At 42.8% G+C, this 24,507-nt stretch overlaps 1 protein-coding gene across 1 annotated transcript in view; it reads right to left on the minus strand.

Moving 5' to 3' along the window:
• GPSM2 (G protein signaling modulator 2) overlaps positions 1-24,507 on the minus strand; it is a 162,180-nt gene that overhangs the window by 35,895 nt on the left and 101,778 nt on the right. Inside the window, 5 exon segments of the mRNA XM_030205267.1 lie at positions 4,459-4,614; positions 6,716-6,831; positions 8,999-9,122; positions 9,807-9,949; positions 24,495-24,506. Coding sequence (XP_030061127.1) covers positions 4,459-4,614; positions 6,716-6,831; positions 8,999-9,122; positions 9,807-9,949; positions 24,495-24,506 — 551 coding nt within the window.

The following is a 24,507-nucleotide window of genomic DNA, read 5'->3' on the forward strand; positions in this document are numbered from 1 at the left end:
CCTTTAAGTCCAGAGAGCATAGCCAATCGTTTTCCTGAATCATGGAAAGAAGGGTGCTCAGGGAAAGCATCCTGAACTTTTCTCGGACCAGATATTTGTTCAGGGCCCTTAGGTCTAGGATGGGACGCATCCCCCCTGTTTTCTTTTCCACAAGGAAGTACCTGGAATAGAATCCTAGCCCTTCTTGCCCCGGTGGCACGGGCTCGACCGCATTGGCGCTGAGAAGGGCGGAGAGTTCCTCTGCAAGTACCTGCTTGTGCTGGAAGCTGAAGGACTGAGCTCCTGGTGGGCAATTTGGAGGCTTTGTGACCAAATGAAGGAGTATCCTAGCCGGACTATTTGAAGAACCCACTGCCTATCAGTGAGGGAGATAGTCCGGCTGCACTGGGTGCACTTTTTGAAGCCGCTGGTAGGCTTCGAGGACATGGGCGGAAAAATGCGCCGGCAAAGTCAAAATTCGCGATGATGGCTAATGGCACCAAAAAATTTAGAAAAAACCCGTACGGGCGGAGAAAAAAGCCGCACTCGATCACGAAAGGAAACTTACGGGAAAAAACTTGACATAAGGGAATTTTTGTTTTTTTTGAAAACTAAGAAACACACGATGTGAAAAGAAAACCGGACACTTCCGAATGGAAGAACGCGGCGAAAAGACGTGAGGGGTCTCCTTGGGGTGCAGACCGACCGAAAAAACAGCCGTCCTGAGCCGCAGAAAAAAGAAGACCGACGAACACGAGCGCGTTCTGGCAAGAAGACGGTTGCGCATGCGCACGGTGCATGTGCCTGCGAGGGCTAGCAAACGCTGTTGCTAGTGAAGATCTCCGATCGGAGGGGCTGCCGTGGACGTCACCCATCAGTGAGAACAAGCAGCCTGCTTGTCCTCGGAGAAACAAAGTTATTGTGCATTGACAACAAGGCCAGAATGCACGTCATCAGTCCAGCTGCAGCTCGAGATTTCTGTATAAAAGAGGCCCATATCTAAGGCAGAAGGCTGCTGCTGTTTAGCATTCCAGCCAAAGTGCAGCCCCTGCTTTGCATCTGTCAGACCATCTGAAGAACACTCTGCCATCTGCTAGATGTCTGCACCAGGTTGTATAGTTATTATGCACAGTTGTTTTATAAGTGCTGTGGGTTAGAGTAACTGGCTGAATGACAAGTCTGTCTAGGGTAGTGTGCGTTTGTGCTATTTTTGACAAGACCTTCATTGTCTTCATTCTTGCCTTTTAATTTTGTTCTTGCTGGTATTATAAATAAGCAATCTATTTTTATTATACCCTTTGGTGTGGAGTTAGCTCTGTTATTATTTGGACGTTATTTCGGGTCTATAGATAAAAGGGAACACAATTGCTTCCTGTCACTAGTTTGCCTAATGCTAAAACGTGACAGAGTCACACTCTTAAGTAATCTATACTAAATGTCACGTTCCCAATAACAACCAAAAAGAGTGTTATCTGGGTATGCCCTCCAGAGTGCCGCTCCATGGAGCAACCTCACCTTGAGTATGCATTCAATTCTAGTCACCATTTCTCAAAAAAAAGATATAGCAGTGTTAGAAAAGGTTCAAAGAAGAGTTACCAAAATGATAAAGGGATGGAATGCCTCACATATGAGGAAAGGCTAAAGAGGTTAGGGCTCTTCAGCTTGGAAAAAAGATGGCTTTGGTGGGGGGGGGGGGGGGGGGGGGGGGGGGATATGATTGAGGTCTACAAAATCCTGAGTGGTGTAGAATGGGTAAAAGTGAATTTATTTTTCACCCTTTCAAAAAGTACAAAGACCAGGGGACATTCAATAAAATGACATGGATATATTTTTTTGCTCATAGTTAAGATCTGGAACTCGTTGCCAGAAGATGTGGTAACAGCAGTAGTGCATCTGGGTTTAAAAAAAGGTTTGCACAAGTTCCTGGAGGAAAAGTCCATAGTCTGTTATTGAGATAGACATGGGGGAAGCCACTGCTTTACCTGCGATTGGTAGCATTGAATGTTGCTACTATTTGAGTTTCTGCCAGGTACTTCTGACCTAGATTGGCCAATGTTGGAAGCAGGATATTGGGCTAGATGGACCACTGCTCTGAACCAGTATGCCTATTCTTATATTCTTATGATCTACACTGGGATCAAGGCTATTTAAAACATTTATAAATGATCTGGAAATCGGACTAGCGAGGGATAAGCAGCATAAAATGTTTAGTACTTTTATGGGATCTTGCCAGCTATTTGTGACCTGGATTGACCACTGTTGGAAACAAGATGCTGGGCTTGATGGACCTTTGGTCTGTCCAGTATGGCAATACTTATGTACTTATGTAAATGCAAAGTGATGCACTTTGGGAAGAATAATCCGAATCATAGTTACCTGATGCTGGGGTCCACCCTTGGGAGTCAGCTCCCAAGGAAAAGATCTAGGTGTCATTGTAGACAATGCACTGAAATCTTCTGCTCAGTGCGTAACGGTGGCCAAAAAAGCAAAGAGGATGCTAGGAATTATTAGGAAAGGGATGGCAAATAAGACCAAGAATACTATTGCTCCATTGTGTGACCTCACCTTGAGTACTGCATTCAATTCTGGTCGCAATATCTCAAAAAAGATATAGCGGAATTAGAAAAAGTTCAAAGAAGAGCAACCATAATAGTAAAGGGGATGAAACTCCTCTCATATGAGGAAAAGCTAAAGAGGATAGGGCTCTTCAGCTTGAAAGAGAGACAGCTGAGGGGAGATATGATTGAGGTTTACAAAATCATGAATTGTGCAGAACAAGTAGAAGTGAATCCATTTTTTTTTAACTCTTTCAAAAAGTACAAAGACTCGGGGACACTCAATAAAGCTACATGGAAATAAATACTTTTAAAACAAATATGAGGAAAAATGTTTTCACTAAATGAATAACGAAGCTCTGGAACGTGCTGCTGGAGAATGTTAACAGCAGTTAGCATATCTGGGTTTAAAAAAAAAAAAAAAAAAAGGTTTGGACAAGTTCCTGGAGGAAAAAAATCCATAATCTGCTACTGAGATTGCGATAGGAAAGCCACTGCTTACCCTGCAATTGGTAGCATGGATTGTTGCTACTTTTTGGGTTTCTGCCAGGTACTTATGACCTGGATTGACCACAGTTAGAAACAGGATACTGGGCTAGATTGACTTTTGGTCTGACCCAGTATGGCTATTCTTATGTTCTTGAGGATCCTTTATGATTCATTTGCTCCTGCTATAGCACATATCAGCACCATACTGCCTTGGGTTGAAATGAAGAAGAACATAAGCAGTCACCCCTCCACCTTGTTTCCCTCAAGTAAATGCACTGAATATAAAGCATTTTCAAAAATGCATCAAATATTTTACCACAGGTGAGAAAAACAAAAACATGCATCTTATTTTGTTGAGACTTACCAACTAAATTATTTTAAAAAGGAAGTAAAAAGAAATGCTAGAACTTAATCTTCATATTAGATAATGCACAACAGAATATTAACCTGATCATTATAAAATGATACATGCTAATTAATTTTAAAATTTCAACTCAAAAAAAATCTGAAGAACAGTTATACATCGTCTGCCATTCACAATGAATGTGTGTCTTCACAAGGTCCTAGATCTCAACTAGATCATATGAGGTCCTATTTTACATAAAACATTGAAATTGGAATTCAGATGTCCAGATCAGGACACGGTTAATTCTGGTGTTAATTCAGAAAAGGAGTGCATGTCTATTTGTGTGAATGCGTAGTGGGGGGCAGCCATTTTACAAGGATAAACTTGGGGGGGGAAAAGCAGCACAAACCAACAACTTCCATATGAAAGCAGAGATTTTGCAGCTTCCACGTGTACCAATCCCATTTACAAACCTATACTATAAGGAAATAAACAGTGGATTAAGGAAACATGTTCCCTTATCCCTTGTGCAAAGCCTGGGCTGAACAATCACTTTTTAAAAATCTGTATACATCTCTGAGCTGGTGCAAATTAAAACCAGACAGAAATTTTCCCCTTATATACATATACATGTATTCTCATCGTAAAATGAAGAACACACATGTAAAATTGTCCCTCCCAAACCACATGAAATCTGTGTGGTGTGGATTGACATATTAAATAGTGGCATTCACACTTGTAGATCACATACACATTTAAATAGAGATTTCAAAAAAGTTACTAATTGCCACATGATATGCATCTAAAATAAAAATCATTTTCTTCTAAAACTTGGTCTAGTCAGAACTGGTTTTCAACTTCTGTAATGCTTCAAGTATGTACCAAAAAGACCCACTCAGGATGAGCCTGCAGTAGCAGAATCTGAGCTCCAGTAAGCAAGTAATACTGAGCAAATAAACCACAGCAATCCAGGTTTCCTCAGCAGTGCTATGGCTAGTTTACTGTCTAATCTCCCATTTTAATTTCTGGACAACTGTTACTCTTTAAAGAAACAAGCTATAGAGCATGTGCTGCACCAGGTCTTCTTACCTATCATTCAATTCCTGAGCAATTGTAAGATGCTTCAGATGATAATCTATGGCCTTTCCATAGTCTTGAAGTAGCGTGTAAGTGTTCCCAAGGCTGTAACAACTTTGTGCTTCCACTGCTCTGTCTTTAAGCTGTCGAGCCAACTGTAGTGTCCTCCTATGAGAAGCAGGCACAGCAGCAACATTTGTCATAAAACTGCCAATTTTATTTTATATTGACAAATAGAAAGACACAAATTTCCCATCTTCTATGCAATAGTTAAGCAAAAACTATTTTTAGTTGCCATCTTCACATCTTGGCTGAGCGAATGAGTGCTAAAGAAAACTGTGAATTAGAAAAGTTTAAGCAAAGAGAAGAACGTATAGTTTGGCTAACTTTATCTACTTGCACAATTGTGCTAAACATGAATCATAATGGGATATGGAATTAAAAGGTCACAAGGCAAAGTTAGAGCCTATCCAGAATTTCTTGAGTCCTTGTGTCCGTAATGTCAACTTACTCCTTTACCTTTACTACAGAAGGCTTAGGTGATCAAATGTTATAAGGAGAAGTAAATGAGTGGAGTTGAACGGGTAGATGTGAAGCGTCTGTTTACGCTTTCCAAAAATACTAGGGGGCATGCGATGAAGTTACAATGTAGTAATTTAAAACAAATCTGAGAAAAATTTTCTTCACTCAACGTGTAATTAAACTCTGGAATCGTTGCCAGAGAATGTGGTAAAGGCGGTTAGCTTAGCGGAGTTTAAAAAAGGTTTGGACGGCTTCCTAAAGGAAAAGTTCATAGACCATTATTAAAGGGGAAAATCCACTATTTCTGGGATAAGCAATATAAAATTTTTGTACTTTTTTGGGATCTTGCCAGGTATTTGTGACCTGGATTGGCCACTGTTTGAAACAGGATGCTGGGCTTGATGGACCTTTGGTCTTTCCCAGTATGGCAATACTTATGTACTTATGCAAAGGTTCCCCCCCCCAAAAAAACCCAAGTTCATTTATAAAATTACTGCTTAACTTTTATATCTTATCTCAAAACCAAAATTACTTACATATAGCAAGTGATCTACAAGGACAGAAGGATACAGATCATCACAACATGGGTTATGTCATCCAACAGAGCTGACCTGGGGAAAAGCCCTTCTGGAAACTTTTGAAAGGACCTACTGTGCATGTGAACTTTTGAAAGGACCTACTGCCTGTGTCACGCTTCTTCTGATGGACTAGACTTTGACGTGCCAAAGATTTTCACATTACTCTTTACAGCAGAGCTTCCCAATCTGTAGGCTGCAACCCCAAAAAGAGTTGTGAAACCAGATTTTGGTATCATGACCTGAGTGGGCATTTTGTAGGATATCAATGTCCTGCACCTGCCAGGGGTCGCACACTTTCGACAGCTACGCAAATTGGTGTTGCAGTTGCAAAAAGATTGGTAAGAGTTACTTTACAGTCTCCTTAGTCATCTTGGGCACAGATGGCACTAAGAGGGTTAACCCTTTATAGTGTCCAATGTTCCCATAATAAGCCATATGGGAACAGATTGATGGAAGCATTGGACACTAAAGGGTTAATGATCAGACTCCATGCACTGCAAGCACCAACTGTGTGTACCTGTGCCAGATATGATCTTACTGCACTACCTGAATTTCTTAAAGACATTGGGGGCTTTTTTTTTTCTGTGACGGGCTGCTGAAAAATATAGCCACTACCAAATGAAACTAGATAGGTCCAGAAGGGGCACTCTGTGTCCAGTAACAGGCAGCAATAGATGAATGTGAAAAAACAAAAGAAAGAAAAAACAACAACTGGAAAATACTGAAAATCTCCACTAAGGACACTAAAGGGGAAAAGAAAAAATATCTGAAAACAAACAAAAAAATCTTTTTTTGTAGAATAATAAATATTAGGCAAGTGAAAAGAATGTCTTTATTGCTCTGCAGAAAACTAGATAGAAGAAGTCCTGCATATTATCTGGGAAATGCTGCACATGAATGGTAGGGCCTTTCAAAGCCTTCCATAGTTTTTCTGAGCTGAAAAGGCTCTTTCCCACAAGATCTATCAAATGAGATAATCCATATTGTCAAGAGACGATATCCTGCATTGTCCTTAGAAAATTTATATGTTTCACCCTTCTGAAGTTTGCCCAATAAACAAAGATCATACAAACAAATCAGACAATCACAACACACACAAAAATCCACCCAATGTGTTTATAATCACATGATACAAGAAAACACAACTACTAAAAGAATTAAATACTAACTTGTAGTATTCAGCAGCCATTTCAAATTCACCCAGAAATATAAAAGAATTCCCAAGATTGCTGTATGCTCTTCTTTCTGCTGGTCTATCACCAAATTCTTTCGCAATTAGCAGCCGCTAAAAAAACACAACTCATATTTAGAGAGTTATTTTACAACATCTTGGTAAAACACAGGTCTTCAAGAACAACACTAGCTTTTTCCACCTAAACAAAAAATACTGTCATTAAATGGCAAAGTATATTAGACAGAACGATCAGTGAAGTCTACTTACTAACTGGTGACATTCACTATTACATATATTAGTAAACAGGCAATATTGCCAATATTGGGAGCTGTGGTAAATAACTAAGTATAAGTTAGTAAATAGATTTCAATGATCCAGTCATTCCTAAACAGTGAAATGAAAATATTCATATCCAGTTGCTTATGCTTTATTTGCTCCCAGTTAAAGAATACCAGAAGGATACTAAAATTACCAGATGACTCAATAGTGACCAGTAAAGTTCTAAGAAAGTCACATTCACTGCACAATAACTTAGAAGTTAAATCTAAGGTGATAACCACGGAGTCTATAGCCTCTTGCTGAGTGCTTCCACAGAATTGCAAGGGAAAACAGAATAGGGGAAAAACCAATGGGTAGTTAAGCTGAAACCACATGGCACCACCGTCCAGAGGATGGTTCTCACTTAGAACAAGAAGAAACTGCTAAGGAAAAAAATCCAGCCCTTTGGTGCCTTATATTTCTGCAGTTTGTAAAACCTGACTCCAAGTTAAGGCAAGTCTCTGACAGGCGGATGATCAGAAGCCCTGTGCTGTTCCAAACAGCGCTCTAAAAATAGCTGCTCAGGCACAATCCTCCTGCACTTGTTTGACAGGCCTGGAGTGTCAAAAGCCCAGACACATCAAACATGGGGGCTCCCTCCAATCTGCAAGGCCCCTGGTAGCCTAGTGCCTCTCCCCAAAGCCCCCACACCCTTCAGTGACAGGGACATGGGGACTGGAGGTCCGGCGGATATCCAGTCCCCTTGATTCCCCCCGACACAGGGGCACATGGGGCCCCACTAACCCCCCCCCCCTCACACCCAAAAATAATGCCCTGGTGGCCTAGTAGGCCGCAAGCCCAAACCTCCCCACCTGGTGGTCATGCAGCCCCCCCCCTCTCCATACCTTTATGGTGGAGGAGGGAGTAGCACACTCCCTCCTCTTTAGCGACACCTTCAAAATGGTGGTGCCCAGCCCTGCCCAGTGCATCCTGGGAGGCGCTGAGCAAGGCTTCCCAACCATTTAAGGGAGAAACCCCCTTATATGATAGGTAAGCCCCACTAGAGGGGGGCTGATAGACCACGAAGTGGGGGGTTGGGCTTGCAGCCCACTGGGCCACTAGGGCCTAATTATTGTGGTGTAAGGGGAGTAGAGGGGACTGGATGTCCACCAGCCGGCTTGGGCGTGGGGGGGGGCAGGGTTCGCCTGCTAGCATGCTGGACAGTGCTCCCCAATCCTCCCCAATGCTCTGCAAATCCTAATGCCAGCTCTGAGCTGGTGTAGGGTTTGCTGTGACAGCAGCACCAGTGTTTTGGCATGCTGCCACTATGCACTGGGGAGGAATACGCAATGCCCTTTTTAGCATGCATTTGCATGCTCATTGCGCTCAAGAGCCAGCGAGTGCGTTGTTGCATGCGCTCACTGGCTCTGATCATCGGGCGGAAGCAAATGTGGCTGCTAGTATAGCACTATTGGCCTCTAGCATCCGTGTTTGCTTTTGATTATCGGCTCATAAGTCTACCATAGTAGCCCTTTCCTCACATCCCTCTCTGTTCATTTCTTAGAACAAGCACTTCATGAGGTATTGCTGCAGTACTCCTTCACTTAATATCAGTAGAAAACAGGTTATATAGGGCTGAAGAAAGAAGAGGTGGGTCAAGAAGTACTTCAATGCAAGTTCAGGTCGAAAGCTTCTGGTCTCAAGTTACATAGTAACATAGTAGATGACGGCAGAAAAAGACCTGCACGGTCCATCCAGTCTGCCCAAGAAATGTGCCACTTTTTTGTGTATACCTTACCTTGATTTGTATCTGTCTTTTTCAGGGCGCAGACCGCACAAGTCTGCCCAGCACTATCCCCGCCTCCACCATTGGCTCTGCACAGACCATATAAGTCTGCCCGGCACTATCCCCACCTCCCAACCACCAGCCCCGCCTCCCACTACCGGTTCTTTCAGCAATAGTTACAGATATCAGTGGTTTCTATTGGCAAGTTTATCATAAAGTAGAGGACTAGAATACCTGCTCATGAAACATGACTGCTTTCCGGAAGTTACCAAGCAGATAATTTGTGTTTCCCAGATTTCCATATGCCCGACCCTGGGCAGCTCGGTCACCTAGCTCTGTCACTATGATTAAATTTGCTCTGTTGGCAGACAAAAAAAAAAAAAAAAAAAATCAAATTGTTAGTTTACCAATCCCTTTTCCTACAATATTCAATGGTCATATTACTAATGTTTAAATGGAGGAAAAAACGACGATAAGAACATAGATTCCCTATTTGATTTAGGGAAGCTGGTTTCCTGTTATCAATCACCATACACTACTCATAACATCCTAACTCCTCAAATGAGCTAAACAGTCCAGATATATTTAAAGCCAAGCGATTTTGGATAACTAGCTCTCCACCTAATAAAGTATCCTGAGCTAGCAAGAGTTATAGTTGTTACCAAGGGGAGGAATGACCTAGTTGTTACAGAAATGGGATAAAAACCAGGGATCAGATTCCGCTCCCCCTCCCCCCCAACTGAAACTCATGACCTTAGGCAAGTCACTATTCCCACTGTCTCTGTAAGCTTCTTGAAGACGGGACATTGAATCTTTGCTAGATATCTAGCATGCAAAAATAGATTATGAATTTACTTTTCATTCACTGTGTGTTGAAGGAAAGGCAGTATTAGTAAATGGATTACACTAAAACTAGAGGAAAAAGTTAATTCAAATGACATAAATGTTTCACTGCTTCTATAGATATAACAACTATAACCGATTTCTAATTCATCTCTACCCATTATCATTCAGATATTCCAGAACTTTCATATTTACTCACTCATAATAGTCTGCAGCTTTCTGTAAAGCAGCTTTTACTTCTTCAGGAAACTCCCCTGGATCATGAGTGCCAATGCAACCTATATTTTTACTCTGGGAATGATATACATTTCCAAGATTGTAGAGTGCTCTTGCTTCTCCAACCTGGAATAGATAAAATTAGTCACAATTTCAAATCTCTTTAAGAGTTATCATCATGTACTAACAACATTGCACAAAGATTTTGCTGTTTCCGTTCGCTGTAAATTCATCTGATAGAACAAAAAGGTTTCAAGGGTTATTTTAAAAAAATTAAATGTTTCCAAATTCTTACAAACTGTAGGAAAAAACCTGAATCTTGAGTAACAATTCATTATTTTCATATAGTACATGACTTTACATTGAAAACCAATCCTCAAACTCTCTAAAGTGATTCAGACAACATTTCTAAACTATAAGCCACTTCCATCAACACAAGTTCAATTTTAGACCTACTTTTGCATATTATCAGGTTGTGTGGTAACCGTTGCAGCCATTTTGAAAATATGGTTCTTTAGGCACTTCTTTTAAAAAACAGCTTTAAGGCCAGGAAAGAGTGCCATTAATCAGGCTACCCCCAGCCAATGACCTCTCCAAAAGAAGAGTTTGAAGAGAGGGGAAATTATCAAGAACCTGGGAAGGATGACTCAGTAGGAAAAAAGATGAAGGGAGGAAGCAAGGAGACTCAGGAAGAAGGGGCAGATACTGTAAGAGGTGGAGAGAATGGGGAGAAAGGGTACCTAAGAGCAGATGGATGAATTCTTGGATTAAAAGGAAGTAGAAAGCAGAGTTAAAAAAAAAAACCCAAATCAAGTCCCTCCTTCAAAAACAAACAAAAACAAGCAAAATGACAAAAGGCAAGAAATAAAAAAAAAGCACATTCAAAAACTTTCCTGGGTTTCCAAAATTTTTTAGCTGACACTTTTTTTTCAAATATTTCTTCACTCCTACTAAAAGGGGGCCTATTCATTAAGGTATAACAGTATACCAACATTCAAATCCTGTGAGGGTAATATTCAGCCTGCAGAGATCACCTTTTTTTTTTTTCTAAAACACTGGCCACCATGGGTTAAAAAAAAAAAATCACACAGACACACCCCATCCTGATAGTGACTGATACTGAATATCCAGAGTTGTGGTTAGCACTACAGACATTTGAGTAGTCAATCTACATACACTTAGGACAAGACAACCTGATGCTCTGAAACCCTACATGGCGACGCAGCAATCAACAAGATCGTGCTCTTCAGAGTGAGATCTTTCAAGGCCTTCCAGAGTAGCTCAAAATGAGGCTTCTGAAGAGCCCGAAGGACTAAATTAAGAATACAAAAGGGAGGCCGTAAATTGCCTGTTCCCTGCAAGAACTGAATATGATCCAGTTGAGCTGCAAGAGATGTCTTCTGTAGCTGGCCCCTGAAACAGGCCAAAGCCACAACCTAAAATTTTAGAGAATCCAACGCCAATCCTTTCCAAAGACCTGCTTGGAGAAACGCTACAATATTTCTCATCCTTGATCTCTTTGTAACACCAATTGCATCTCTTTAACCTGGAATGGCGATGCCTTAACAGGTAAGCCACACTGAGCCTGCAAATAGGTGGGAAAATGTGGGATACAAATGTAATAAATAATAATAAAGTTAGCAATGACAATCAGAATACCCTTTTCGTTTTAACCAAGCCCTTTCTTTGGCCAAGCCTTCAGAACAAAGGGGTACAAGATTCATACTTTAGAATATGCTCTGTAATTTTGTTTTTTATAATAATCTCTACCATTTTGACCGGCACCAACATCAGGCTCATTGGTCTATAATTTCCCGGATCACCTCTGGAACCCTCAAATCGGTGTTACATTGGCCACCCTCCAATCTTCTACTACTACTACTTACCATTTCTATAGCGCTTCTAGACGTACGCAGCGCTGTACACTTGAACATGAAGAGACAGTCCCTGCTCGACAGAGCTTACAATCTACTTAGGACAGACAAACAGGACAAATAAGAGATAAGGGAATATTAAAGTGAGGATGATAAAATAAGGGTTCTGAACAAGTGAATAAGGGTTAGGAGTTAAAAGCAGCAGCATCCTTCCTGTCTCATCAGCTTGTAACCTTGGGGTCATCTTCGACTCCTCCCTCTCCATCTCTGCACATATTCAGCAGACTGCTAAAACCTGTTGTTTCTCTCTCTATATCACCATCAAAATTCACCCTTTCCTTTCTGAGCACACTACCAGAATCCTCATCCACACTCTTATCACCTCTCGCTTAGACTATTTGCAACTTGCTTCTCACAGGTCTCCCACTTAGCCATCTCTCTCCTCTTCAATCTGTTCAAAATTCTGCTGCACGACTAATATTCCGCCAATGTCGCTATGCTCATATTAGCCCTCTCCTCAAGTCACTCCACTGGCTTCCTATCCATTTCCGCATACAGTTCAACCTCCTCTTATTGACTTATAAGTGCATTCACTCTGCAGCTCCTCAGTACCTCTCCACTCTCATCTCTCCCTACACTCCTCCCCGGGAACTCCGTTCACTGGGTAAATCTCTCTTATCTGCACCCTTCTCCTCCACCGCTAACTCCAGACTCCGTTCCTTTTAGCTTGCTGCACCATATGCCTGGAATAGACTTCCTGAGCTGGTACGTCAAGCTTCATCTCTGGCCATCTTCAAATCTAAGCTAAAAGCCCACCTTTTTGACGCTGCTTTTAACAGTTTAGAGGAGGAAAGAAGATGTGTAGTTTCCTCTTCGGTGATTTCAGAAAAGGAAGAAAAGGAAGCAGGGGTTTGGAGGGTTTGAGAGAATGGACTAAGGGAAGGAGAGGTGGAGGTGACCTGGTTGAAAATTCAAGTTTAATCTTGTGAACTTTATCATGAAAGTACTCAGCCAGAGTCTGGGGGGAAAGTGAAGGGGGGGTTGGAGGTGAAGGCCTTTGAGGAGAGAGTTCAGTGTGGCAAAGAGACGTCGAGGGTTTGAGCCAAGAGAATTTGTCAACTGGATGTAATAGTCCTGTTTGGCAAGTAAAAGAGAAGACTGGAAGGAGGTCAGCAAGAATTTGAAATGTATGAAGTTAGCATGGGCACGGGATTTCAGCCAAAGGCGTTCGGTAGAACGGGCACAGGAAAGTAGGTAGCAGATTCTAGAGGTTAGCCAAGGCTGGGGTTTGGTACGTTTTACAGAACGGGGAATGGGAGGAGCTAGAGTATCCAGAGCAGAGGTAAGAATAGTATTATAGGAAGAGACAGCCTCATTGACAGACTTGGATAACGTGGAGGGGCATAATCGAACGGGGCCAGCCATCTATAAGGACAGCCATCTCTAATGACGGCCTCGTAAAGCAGTGTACCCGACCGTATTATCGAAACAAGATGGCCAGCCATCTTTCGTTTCGATAATACAGTCAGGGCCGGCCAAATCTCAACACTTGGGCCGGCCTTAGAGATCACCGCCATTGGTTTTCGCCGATAATGGAAACTAATGGCAGCCATTTCAAACCTGGCCAAATCAAGCCATTTGGTCATGGGAGGAGCCAGCATTTGTAGTGCACTGGTCCCCCTCACATGCCAGGACACCAACCGGGCACCCTATGGGGCACTGCAGTGGACTTCACAAATTGATCCCAGGTGCATAGCTCCCTTATCTTGGGTGCTGCGCCCCCCAACCCCCCCCCCCAAAACCCCTTACCTACAACTCTATATCACTACCTTAGCCCTTAAAGGGTAACGGGGGGCACCTAGATGTGGGTACAGTGGGTTTGTGGTGGGTTTTGGAGGACTCCCATTTACCACCACAAGTGTAACAATTAGGGAGGGGAATGGGCCTGGGTCCACCTGCCTGAAGTGCACTGCAGTACCCACTAAAAACTGCTCCAGGGACCTGCATAGTGCTGTGATGGAGCTGGGTATGACATTTGAGGCTGGCATAGAGGCTGGCAAAAAAATGTATTTAAATTTTTTTTTGGGTGGGAGGGGGTTGGTGACCACTGGGGGAGTAAGGGGAGGTCATCCCCGATTCCCTCTGGTGGTCATCTGGTCAGTTTGGGCAACTTTTCAAGGCTTGGTCGTGAACAAAAAAGGACCAAGTAAAGTCGGTCAAATGCTTGTCAGAGCCGGCCTTCTTTTTTTCATTATCGGCCGAGGCCGGCCATCTCTTAACCATGCCCCTGTCCCGCTTTCGGTACACTACCGATGCTCCCTCGAACTTTGGCCAGCCCTGCGACAGAAAGCACTTGAAGCCGGCCAAAATCAGCTTTCGATTATACCAATTTGGCCAGCCGTAGGCCGGTTATCTCCTGATTTCTGTCGGAAGATGGCCACCCTTCTCCTTCGAAAAATAAGCAGGATAGTGGTAGAGAAGAGATTTGAAACACTGGAGGACAGAGTAGAAGGGTCAATAGCCCTGAAGATTCCTAATGTGTGCTTGATTTTAAAGATAATTACATATTACTAACAATAGTTCTGCATGTTCATTTTCCAATTCTAACAGTACTCTGGGATGAATACTGCTCCAGGTGATTAGTTACTCTTCAATTTGTCAAATTGCCCCATTACATCTTCCAGGTTTACAGAGATTCGATTCAGTTTCTCTGACTTGTCAGTTTTGAATACCATTTCTGGCACTGGTATCTCTCCCAAATCTTCCTTGGTGAAGACTGAAGCAAAGAATTAATTTAATTTCTTGCTATGGCTTTGTCTTCCCCGAGTGCCTCTTTTACTCCTCATCATTTAGCGGTCCAACTGATTCTTTTGCCAGCTTCTTGCTTCTAACATACCTAAAGTTTTGCTATGTGGTTTTGTCTCCAATGCAATCTTCTTTTCAAAGTCTCTCTTTGCCTTCCTTATTAGCACTTTGCATTTGGCTTGCCATTCTTTATGCTGTTTCTTATTATTTTCAGTCGGATCCTTCTTCCATTTTCTGAAGGATTTTCTTTTAGCTCTAATAGCTTCTTTCACCTCACTTTTTAAACATGCTGGCTGTTTAGCCTTCTTTCCTCCTTGTTTAATACATGGAATATAACGGGTCTGGGCTTCCAGGATGGTATTTTTGAACAGCATCCATACCGAATGTAAATTTTTGACCTTTGCAGGTGCTCCTCAGTTTTTTTCCCCCACTGTTCTACTCACTTTATCATAGTCTCCTTTTTGAAAGTTAATTGCGCCTGCAAAGAGGTGGGAAAATGTGGGATACAAATGCAATAAATAATAAAATAATTGCTGTGATGAAACAGTGGGTTTCTAAGCCTGTGAACAGTAAATTATTCCATGAAGTGTATTTCCTCCTAATTGGCCAGCAGATGGCACCTGTTTTGTGTTTTAAAGCTGTTGCTGAAAATACTATTTTCTTTTCCAGTTTAAGCTTGTGAAAAGGCAATTTGAAGTACTACTGGCCAGATACTTTCAAAGTTGGTGCCCTGGGCTCTGATTGGCCCTGAAGTTCAAATCTAGCAAGAGGAGGTACTGGATTTTCCCTATTCTCAGCTGGGGAGTACAGAGGAAAACATCTCTGTCCTGAGACCTGTTCAAGACTTGTGAGCAGTTAATTTCCTAAAACTCCCCAGGTAGTAACAAGTGTTAGATAGTTTAATGTTGATCCTTGTTTATCTGTTATTGCTTGCTGTACTTTCCACCTGGTTTTCAAGCGTTCACTGTTCTACTGTGACAATAAACCTGTTGTCCTGGACTGACTAAGAATCTTGGTGGTTTGTGTGTTGGGTCTGTGGGTGCTTTCCAGGAACTGTGGGACACTTGAGAGTATGGCCCCAGTACCTAGAAATCACTTGGGAATAACTTGAGAGTGGGAGACTCAACCAGAGGCAAGTGGGACCCAGTCGGTGAGAGGAGAGGGCTAGTATAGAGCACGTGGGCAGGAGCAGGTGGGCCTCAGCAGTGCTGCGCACAGACCCTCCAGGTGGCCGCATGGTTAACCCCAGGCGGGGTGATAGGCATTCCATGACAATAACGTATTGGATTTCCTGTGTGTGCTTACTCCAGAGCCGATATCAAATTTGATAATATTATGATCACTATTATCAAGCAGCCTAGCATCATTACCTCCTGAACCAGATCATGTGCTCCACTAAGGATTAGGTCTAGAATTTTTGCTCCTCTTGTTGGCTCCTGTACCAGCTGCTCCACAAAGCAGTTCTCGATTCAGCAAGGAATTTTACCTCCCTAGCATGCCTGATGTTATATTTACCCAGTCAATATCAGGGTAATTGAAATCACCCATTATTGTGTTGCCCAGTTTGTTAGCCTTCCTAATTTCTGATAACATTTCTACATCTATTCTTTCTGGCCTGGTGGATGGTAGTACATTCCCATCACTATCCATGTCGCCCTTTCCACAAGAAATTTCAATTCATAGGGATTCCAAGATGCGTTTTGTGTCCTGCAGAATTTTTAGTCTATTCAAGGCCCTCCATAACATACAATGCTACCCCCTCCACCAGTTCGATCCACCCTATCACTACGATATAATTAGTATATTAGTATGTGTCCCACTGGTTAGCCTCCTTCCACTAGGTCTCAGAGATGCCTATTATATCTAATTTTTAATTTAGTGCAATATATTCTAACTCTCCCATCTTATTGGCATTTGCATATAGACATTTCAAACTACGTTGTTGTTCCCATTTATATCTTGCTCAGCAGTTGAATGTTAATTTGCAATCTTGAAAATCTGTCTGCTTTTTATTTAAAAAGACCCTGGTCTACTATGGTCTCTATTGCAAACCTCACTATTGGGATACCCTTGGGCTCATTTTCGAAAGAGAAGGGCGCCAATCTTTCGACACAAATTGGGAGATGGGTGTCCTTCTCCCAGGGTCACCCAAATTGGCATAATTGAAAGCCGATTTTGGGCGCCCTCAACTGCTTTCCATCGTGGGGACGACCAAAGTTCCCGGGGGCATGACAGAAGCATAGCGAAGGAGGGACTGGGGTGTGCTTAACACATGGGCGTCCTCGGCCAATAATGGAAAAAAAGAAGGGCGTCCCTGAGCACTTGGCCGACTTTTACTTGGTCCATTTTTTCTTGCGACCAAGCCTTAAAAGGTGCCTGAACTTACCAAATGACCACTGGAGAGAATCGGGGATGACCACCCCTACTCCCCCAGTGGTCACTAACCCCCCTCCCACCCTCAAAAAACATCTTTCAAAATATTGACTGCCAGCCTCAGATGTCATACTCAGGTCCATCACAGCAGTATGCAGGTCCCTGGAGAAGTTTTAGTGGTGCAGTGCACTTCAGGCAGGTAAGGGAGCTATGTATCTGGGAGCAATTTATGAAGTCCACTGCAGTGCCCCCTAGGGTGCCTGGTTGGTTTCCTGGCATGTCAGGGGGACCAGTGCACTACAAATGCTGGCTCCTCCCATGACCAAATGGCTTGCATTCGGTCATTTCTGAGATGGACGTCCTTGGTTTTGAAAAATCTCCGAAAATCAGAAACGTCTATGTCTAGGGACGACCATCTCTAAGGACGACCAAATTTCAGGATTTGGACGTCCCTGACCGTATTATCAAAACGAAAGATGGATGTCCATCTTGTTTCGAAAAATAAGGTTTCCCCACCCCTGGATTGGGATGTTTGCGAGGACGTTCAAATCGAAACAAGGACGTCCCTTTCGAAAATGCCCCCTCCACGCCATTGTTTTTGTTTTTAGTTGTTTAGTCTAGTAGGTGGAATTGGTTTTACTGCACTATTGGGGGTATATGTGATTATTTATTTATAGATTTTATTTATGATATGTTTATCTTTTAGTATGTTGTTCTGGTATGATTTATACACATATGTAAATGCTTTTGGTTTTTTTTTTTTACAGTTGTTATATGCTAGCACCAAATGCAGCCATTTAGGAGGGCAAAACGCAGCCGTGTCAGGCCTATTTTAAATAATGTGGTGAATAAATTATTTTTCTCAACATTGTCATTGGCGATTCGCATCTTTTTTCTAGTCCTTCCTATTCTCAGGGCACAGATTTGTAGAAGTCTACCCAGCACTGCTCTTGTACTAAAAGTTCTGATGTTAACGTCGAAGCCCCTTAAAATTTACACTCCAATTCATCCATATCAATTCAGTTACGATCAGGGCGTAGACCGTAGAAGTTGCGTCTGCCCAGTACTGGTTGAGTCCCAATTACCAGCGTTGCCATCCAATCGCTGCTAATATTCCGTAGATCCATTCCTTCTAAACAGGATTTCTTTGTGTTTATCCCCCTTTCATGAAAAAATACTTCCTGACGTTACTCCTGAGTCTGCCCCCCTTCAACCTCAATTCATGTCCTCTAGTTCTACCACCTTCCCGTCTCCAGAAAAGGTTTGTTTGTGGATTACCTTTCAAATATTTGAACGTCTGTATCATGTCACCCCTGTTTCTCCTTCCTCCATGGTATACATGTTCAGGTTAGCAAGTCTCTCCTCGTACAGTTTACAGTGCAAATCCCCTACCATTTTTGTAGCTTTTCTTTGCACCGCTTCCAGTCTTTTTACATCTTTAGCGAGATACTGCCTCCAAAACTGAACACAATACTCCAAGTGGGGTCTCACCAACAATTTATAGAGGGGCATCAACACCTCCTTTCTTCTGCTGGTTAAACGCCTCTCTATGCAGCCTAGCATCCTTGGCCACAGCCTTCGCCCTGTCACATTGTTTCTTCACACTGAATTATATTGGGCGCAGTAGTCATCCAATTAAACTTTGGCCCAATGAACATAAATCCCACATTAATACAAGAATTTACAAGTGCCTTTGGTTTCACATTGGTTAGAAAAATAACAGATTTGAAATGGTGCATTATTGACCCAAGTGGTGAAGGGTGGGAGGGTGGCAATTCTGAACAGCACTTGAATTTTAAAGAACAGTATTGGATCTTTCATCTTGACTCTGTTACTTCTAAAGGATAGAATATAGAACTTGAATGGATGTCACTTGTTTGAATCCTTGACCCTGATTGGTATGCTTAATGAATCAGCTGATAACACGGACGTAAATTTTAAAGTTTCCTTTGACAACGATGCCATCTTTGACTATGGAATGCATGGAAGATGGTTGGGTCTGGCTGCATAAAGTTCTTTTTGTAAAGTAGTATATCTCTATTTGTTTTGCACCTTTAAGTTTTTTGGTTGCATTTCTAATGTGAGATTTTTTTTTTTGTTTGTTTGTTTTTTTAAAGGGAGTGCCTTGATAACAGCAATTGCAAAACACGCGCCATGTCAAGGGAGCTCCTTGATACAGAAATTGCAAAACATGCACCATGTCAGACCAATATCCTCTAGCAGACTTCTTTAAATTCAGATGAATATACTTTTCTCATGTAGTTTTCTGAAATGGAATCTATTTATACTGATAAAAAATGGACTAGTGATGACGATAATGCATAATGCTTGTTAATAAAGTTTAAGGACTGATGAGTTGCATCACTGAGGTCATCTTAAAACAATTGAAAACTTTAAGATTCTTTTGAGCTAATATTTGTTTGTGGGTATTCTACTTTGTGTAAGAAGGTGGACCTAGCATGTGAGCTAAAGTTGATCAAGCATGTGAGGCTAGGCTGGTGAAGTCAAGGTGATAAGCTCGGCTGAATCTGGGCCACCAGACCTGGCTGAGTCCAGGCCTCCAAGCTCATGTTGGTAAACTTGGATGAATTAAAGCAGAACTATGCTGAGCATCTTCTCAGCAGAACCTATGATGTTAGCTCGGCTAATAGGCCCAAATAAGTTAAGCAGGAGAAGTTGGAAAAACTAGCTGAAGCCACGAAGCTAAACTCTCTTGAGCTCATGAAAGCCATGAGAAATGAAAAAGGAAATAACAGTGGAGCAGGAGAATGAGAGCAGCTCAGGATAATAAGTGACAACTGAACTATGTGAATGCAAGACTACTAGTACTTATTTCTATAGTGCTACTAGACATACACAGCGCTGCACACATTATATGCAGGTATCTTTTCTATCCCTAGGTATTTGTGACCTGGATTGGCCACTGTTGGAACAGGATGCTGGGCTTCATGGACCTTTGGTCTGTCCCAGTATGGCAATACTTATGTACTTATATTAGTAGGCTCACAATCTAAGGTTCATTTGTTTTGTTTTTCGTTTATTTTTTGCTTTAATACCTGGGGCAATTGAGGGTTAAGTGACTTGCCCAGAGTCACAAGAAGCTGCCATTGGAATCAAACCCTGTTCCCCAGGATCTCAGCGCAGTGCACTAACCTTCATGCCATTCCTCCTAATGACCAGTGCAGCAAGCTACATACCAACTGGCATTGCCAGGAGGAGACTAGGTACATCAAAAATGTAGAACAAAGCATGAACCTGTAGTGTAGGAAGTAAAACTCAGAGAAAGGAAAGGACTTATATCTGATAGATCTGAGCAAAAGAATCTCTGTTCCCCTGTAAGAATGCTCACAAAAACAAACTGGACTCAATCTCTCGACCATCCTAGAATAGAGATTATACAGTGCTATTACAGAGGGGCCGAGTACCTGGGAATAGAAGGACAAATTTCATCTAAGAGAGAAGGAGCTCCCTGAGGATCTCACAACACCAAGCAACTGTGAGGAGAAAAAGCAAAATAAATGTTCTGTGATGAGGTACGCATTGGAAACAAAGGCACCTCTGAAAATCAAAGGAATAAACTACCACTGAATTTCACCTGAGAAGACACTAATTCCTTTGGTGTTAAGCACAATCATGCACAAGCAAGTGCTAAACTTGAGTCAGTCAGGTTATAAGGTACTCACTCCAAAAGGAGCTTCAGACCTTTTATCTATTCAATAAGGGCCCTGTTTACTAAGTTAGCGAGTGCTAAAAATTAGCGCATGCTGTGTAGACACCAATAGGAATATTATGGCATATACATGGATAGCGCGCGCTAGCATGCCTCTAGTGTGGATAGCAAACATGGCCCTTATTTATTTTGAAATGTAACTGCTCCTAAAGCAGTCTACACATCCTGATTGTCACTGTTCAGAGAGCAGTCTAAAGGTCTGACCAAGTTACTCCACATAACTAAAAGATTGTTCTAGAAGATTCCATCTCTCCCTCCCTTGTCAAAGTTCCAGCCTCATGTGCTGCACAAGCTGAGGGACTGTTAACAGTAACCATGAAATCTGAAAATTCAAGAACTCCATGCACTCACTCACAGGTGCCAAACACTGCAAAAAACTTACTCCTGCTGAATTCTGCGCACAAATTTTGAAAATTCTGTAAAATTTTATATACAAAATTTGCAAATTCTGCAAATTTATTAGTCATAATTTAACCAATATTACTGCCTCTCCTGTACAGATACCATCTATATTTTCCCACCATCCATTTTTTCAGGCCCCCTCCCTGTACCCATACATAGCCCCCTTCCCTCCCTCATCCACCTTTTTACAGCTTCCTTCCCTCCACCCACACATAGCATCCACTTTTTATTTTTTTACAGCACTACCTCCATCCATAGCATCTACCTTTTTTATAGCCATTCCCTCCAACCACAAAATCCATTTTTAGTCCCCTCCCTACTACTACTATTAGCATTTCTATAGCGCTACAAGGCATACGCAACACTGCACAAACATAGAAGGAAGACAGTCCCTGCACAAAGAGCTTACAATCTAATAGACAAAAAATAAATAAAGTAAGCAAATCAAATCAATTAATGTGAACGGGAGGAAGAGAGGAGGGTAGGTGGAGGCGAGTGGTTACAAGTGGTTACGAGTCAAAAGCAATGTTAAAGAGGTGGGCTTTCAGTCTAGATTTAAAGGTGGCCAAGGATGGGGCAAGACGTAGGGGCTCAGTAAGTTTATTCCAGGCGTAGGGTGCAGCGAGGACAGAAGGCGCGAAATCTGGAGTTGGCAGTAGTGGAGAAGGGAAGAGATAAGAAGGATTTATCCATGGAGCGGAGTGCACGGGAAAGGGGTGTAGGGAAGGACGAGTGTGGAGAGATACTGGGGAGCAGCAGGAGAGTACATTTAGAGGTTAGTAGAAGAAGTTTGAACAGGATGCGAAAACGGATAGGGAGCCAGTGAAGGGTCTTGAGGAGAGGGGTAGTAATGAGTAAAGCGACCCTGGCGGAAGATGAGACGGGCAGCAGAGTTTTGAACCGACTGGAGAGGGGAGAGGTGACTAAGTGGGAGGCCAGCAAAAAGCAGATTGCAGTAGTCTAAACAAGAGGTGACAAGGGTGTGGATGAGGGTTTGGTAGAGTGCTCGGAAAGAAAGGGGCGGATTTTACGGATGTTGTAAAGAAAGAAACGACAGGTCTTGGCAATCTGCTGGATATGAGCAGAGAAGGAGAGAGAAGAGTCAAAGATGACCCCAAGGTTTCGAGCTGAGGAGACAGGAGAATGAGAGAGCCATCAACAGAAATAGAAAACGGGGGGAGCGGGGAGGTGGGTTTGGGGGGGAAAATGAGAAGCTCGGTTTTGTTCATATTTAATTTCAGGTGGCGTTCAGACATCCAGACAGCAATGTCAGACAAGCACGCTGAAACTTTGGTTTGGATGCAAGGTGAGATATCAGGGTAGAAAGGTAGATTCGGGAGTCATCAGCATAGAGATGGTAGGAAAAGCCATGGGATGAGATTAATGAACCAAGGGAAGAAGTGTAGATAGAAAAGAGGAGGGGACCAAGAACAGAACCCTGAGGTACGCGACAGGCAGAGGGATGGAAGTAAGTAGAAGAGGATCCAACAGAGTGAACACTAAAGGTGCGGAGGGAGAGGTAGGAAGAGAACCAGGAAAGGACAGAGCCCTGGAATCCAAGTGAGGACAGGGTATCGAGAAGTATGCTGTGATCGACAGTGTCAAAAGCAGCGAAAAGATCAAGAAGAATGAGGATGGAATATTGACCTCTGGATTTAGCCAGTATAGGTCATTGGAAGACTTTAGTAAGAGCAGTTTCGGTTGAGTGGAAGAGGGCGAAAACCAGATTGTAGTGGGTCAAGAATAGCATGTGAGGAGAGAAAATCAAGGCAGCGGCGGTGAACAGCACGCTCAAGTAATTTGGAGAGAAAAGGAAGGAGGGAGATGGGTCGGTAATTAGAGGGACAAGTAGGATCGAGTGAAGGCTTCTTAAGGAGAGGTGTGACCACAGCATGTTTAAAGGCAGCAGGGACAGTCACAGTGGAAAGTGAGAGGTTGAGAATGTGACAGATAAAAGGAATAAGAGCAGGAGAGATGGCATTAAGAAGGTGGGTGGGAATGGGATCAGAGGAACAGGTGGTACATTTTGAGAGAAGTGTAGTTTCCTCAATAGTAACTACAGGAAAGGAGGAAAGGGAATGAGGGGATTCTTCCCCCGAAGCATCCACTTTTTAACAGCCCCCCCCCCCCCCACACACATTTTTTTAACAGCTCCCTCTCTCCTTGCACGCACCCACAGTCATCCATATTATTATTTTTTTCAGACGCCCCTGCACTCACCTGTGAGCTGGGAGCAGGAGAACCGGCATGGGAGTACCTCTTCAGGGCAAGAAAGAACCCTACTCTCTCCTGATCACTGTTGCTGCTCTGGGCCGGTGCAACTGCTCTTTCCAAATGGCCACAGACACTTCCCTGCGGTGGTCTCACAAGATCACTGCTTTAATTCTTGGTGGCCGTTTTGAAAAGCAGCAGCACCGGCCCAGAGCAGCGGCAAAGGAAAGAATTGGGCTCTTTCCTGCTCCTGGAGGGCTCTAGACCACCAGGGCGTAATCAGATAGGCCTGGGGGCAGGGCGGCAGTGACAAAGTGAACCAGCAAGCCTTTACTGTGGGCTGGGGAGTGCAGTCAGCCAATCAATTCCCCTTGGACTCAGAACGCACATTCTGCATAAAAAATATTGAATTTGCACAGCTGTGGAATTCTGCTCAAATTCTGTGCTACTTCTGTCAGGAGTAAAGCTGAATAAATCAGTAATGAAATACAGCTTACTATAGTCCCATGTGCAATGCATGCTAAGCTGAGGGACTTAACGATGACCATGGAAATCTGAAAATTCTAGAATGCCACGCAGTCAGTCACAGCTGCTAAACACTGCAAAACTGAAATAATGCTCACTTCTGCACAGTGTAAATGATAAAATACACCTTACCACAGGTAAAGGAGAGAGGACTTTGGGAGGTTTTGACCTTAGCTGACAATAATCATGTCTGCCACATGAAAAAAAGAAAATGTTCTCATGGTTAAAGAGGACAGAGGCACACACTCTCACAATGGCAGAGAACTGACATGGGGGAAGCCAAAAATGCCAGAACATGGCACAAACTCACCACACTGTTTAATAATAGTTATTTCTCTCCCCAGAGGCCCAAAAAGGTTTAAAAACCCTGGAAAGGGAAAAATCCCCTCCCCCCCCCCCCCCCCCCCCCCCCCCCCCCACCTCCCCCGGTTCCAAAACACCAAACAGGACTGCACAAGATCAACTGATTTTCAGGGGACTGCACAGCTCACTTACTCCTATATCTGAAACTCAATGACTCTCAGTCTCATCTGCTGATAGGAGTGCATATCCCATCTGCGACTGTCTAGAGGGATGGTATGGAAGTGGTGTTTTACCAGTGTTTAGCAAATATCCCCGATGTGCAAAAGAAAAAAAATTGTCTATCAGGATTTGTCAGCTAAAACCTAAAATTGGAAGCTCTAAATACAAAACATGAATCTGAAAAAAAAAAAAAACCCCAAACTCCATAATATCCAGGAATTCACTGCACCTTGTCATAAAGT

The sequence above is a fragment of the Microcaecilia unicolor genome, chromosome 6 (genome assembly GCF_901765095.1).
Source record: "Microcaecilia unicolor chromosome 6, aMicUni1.1, whole genome shotgun sequence".
Taxonomy (NCBI): Eukaryota; Metazoa; Chordata; class Amphibia; order Gymnophiona; family Siphonopidae; genus Microcaecilia; species Microcaecilia unicolor.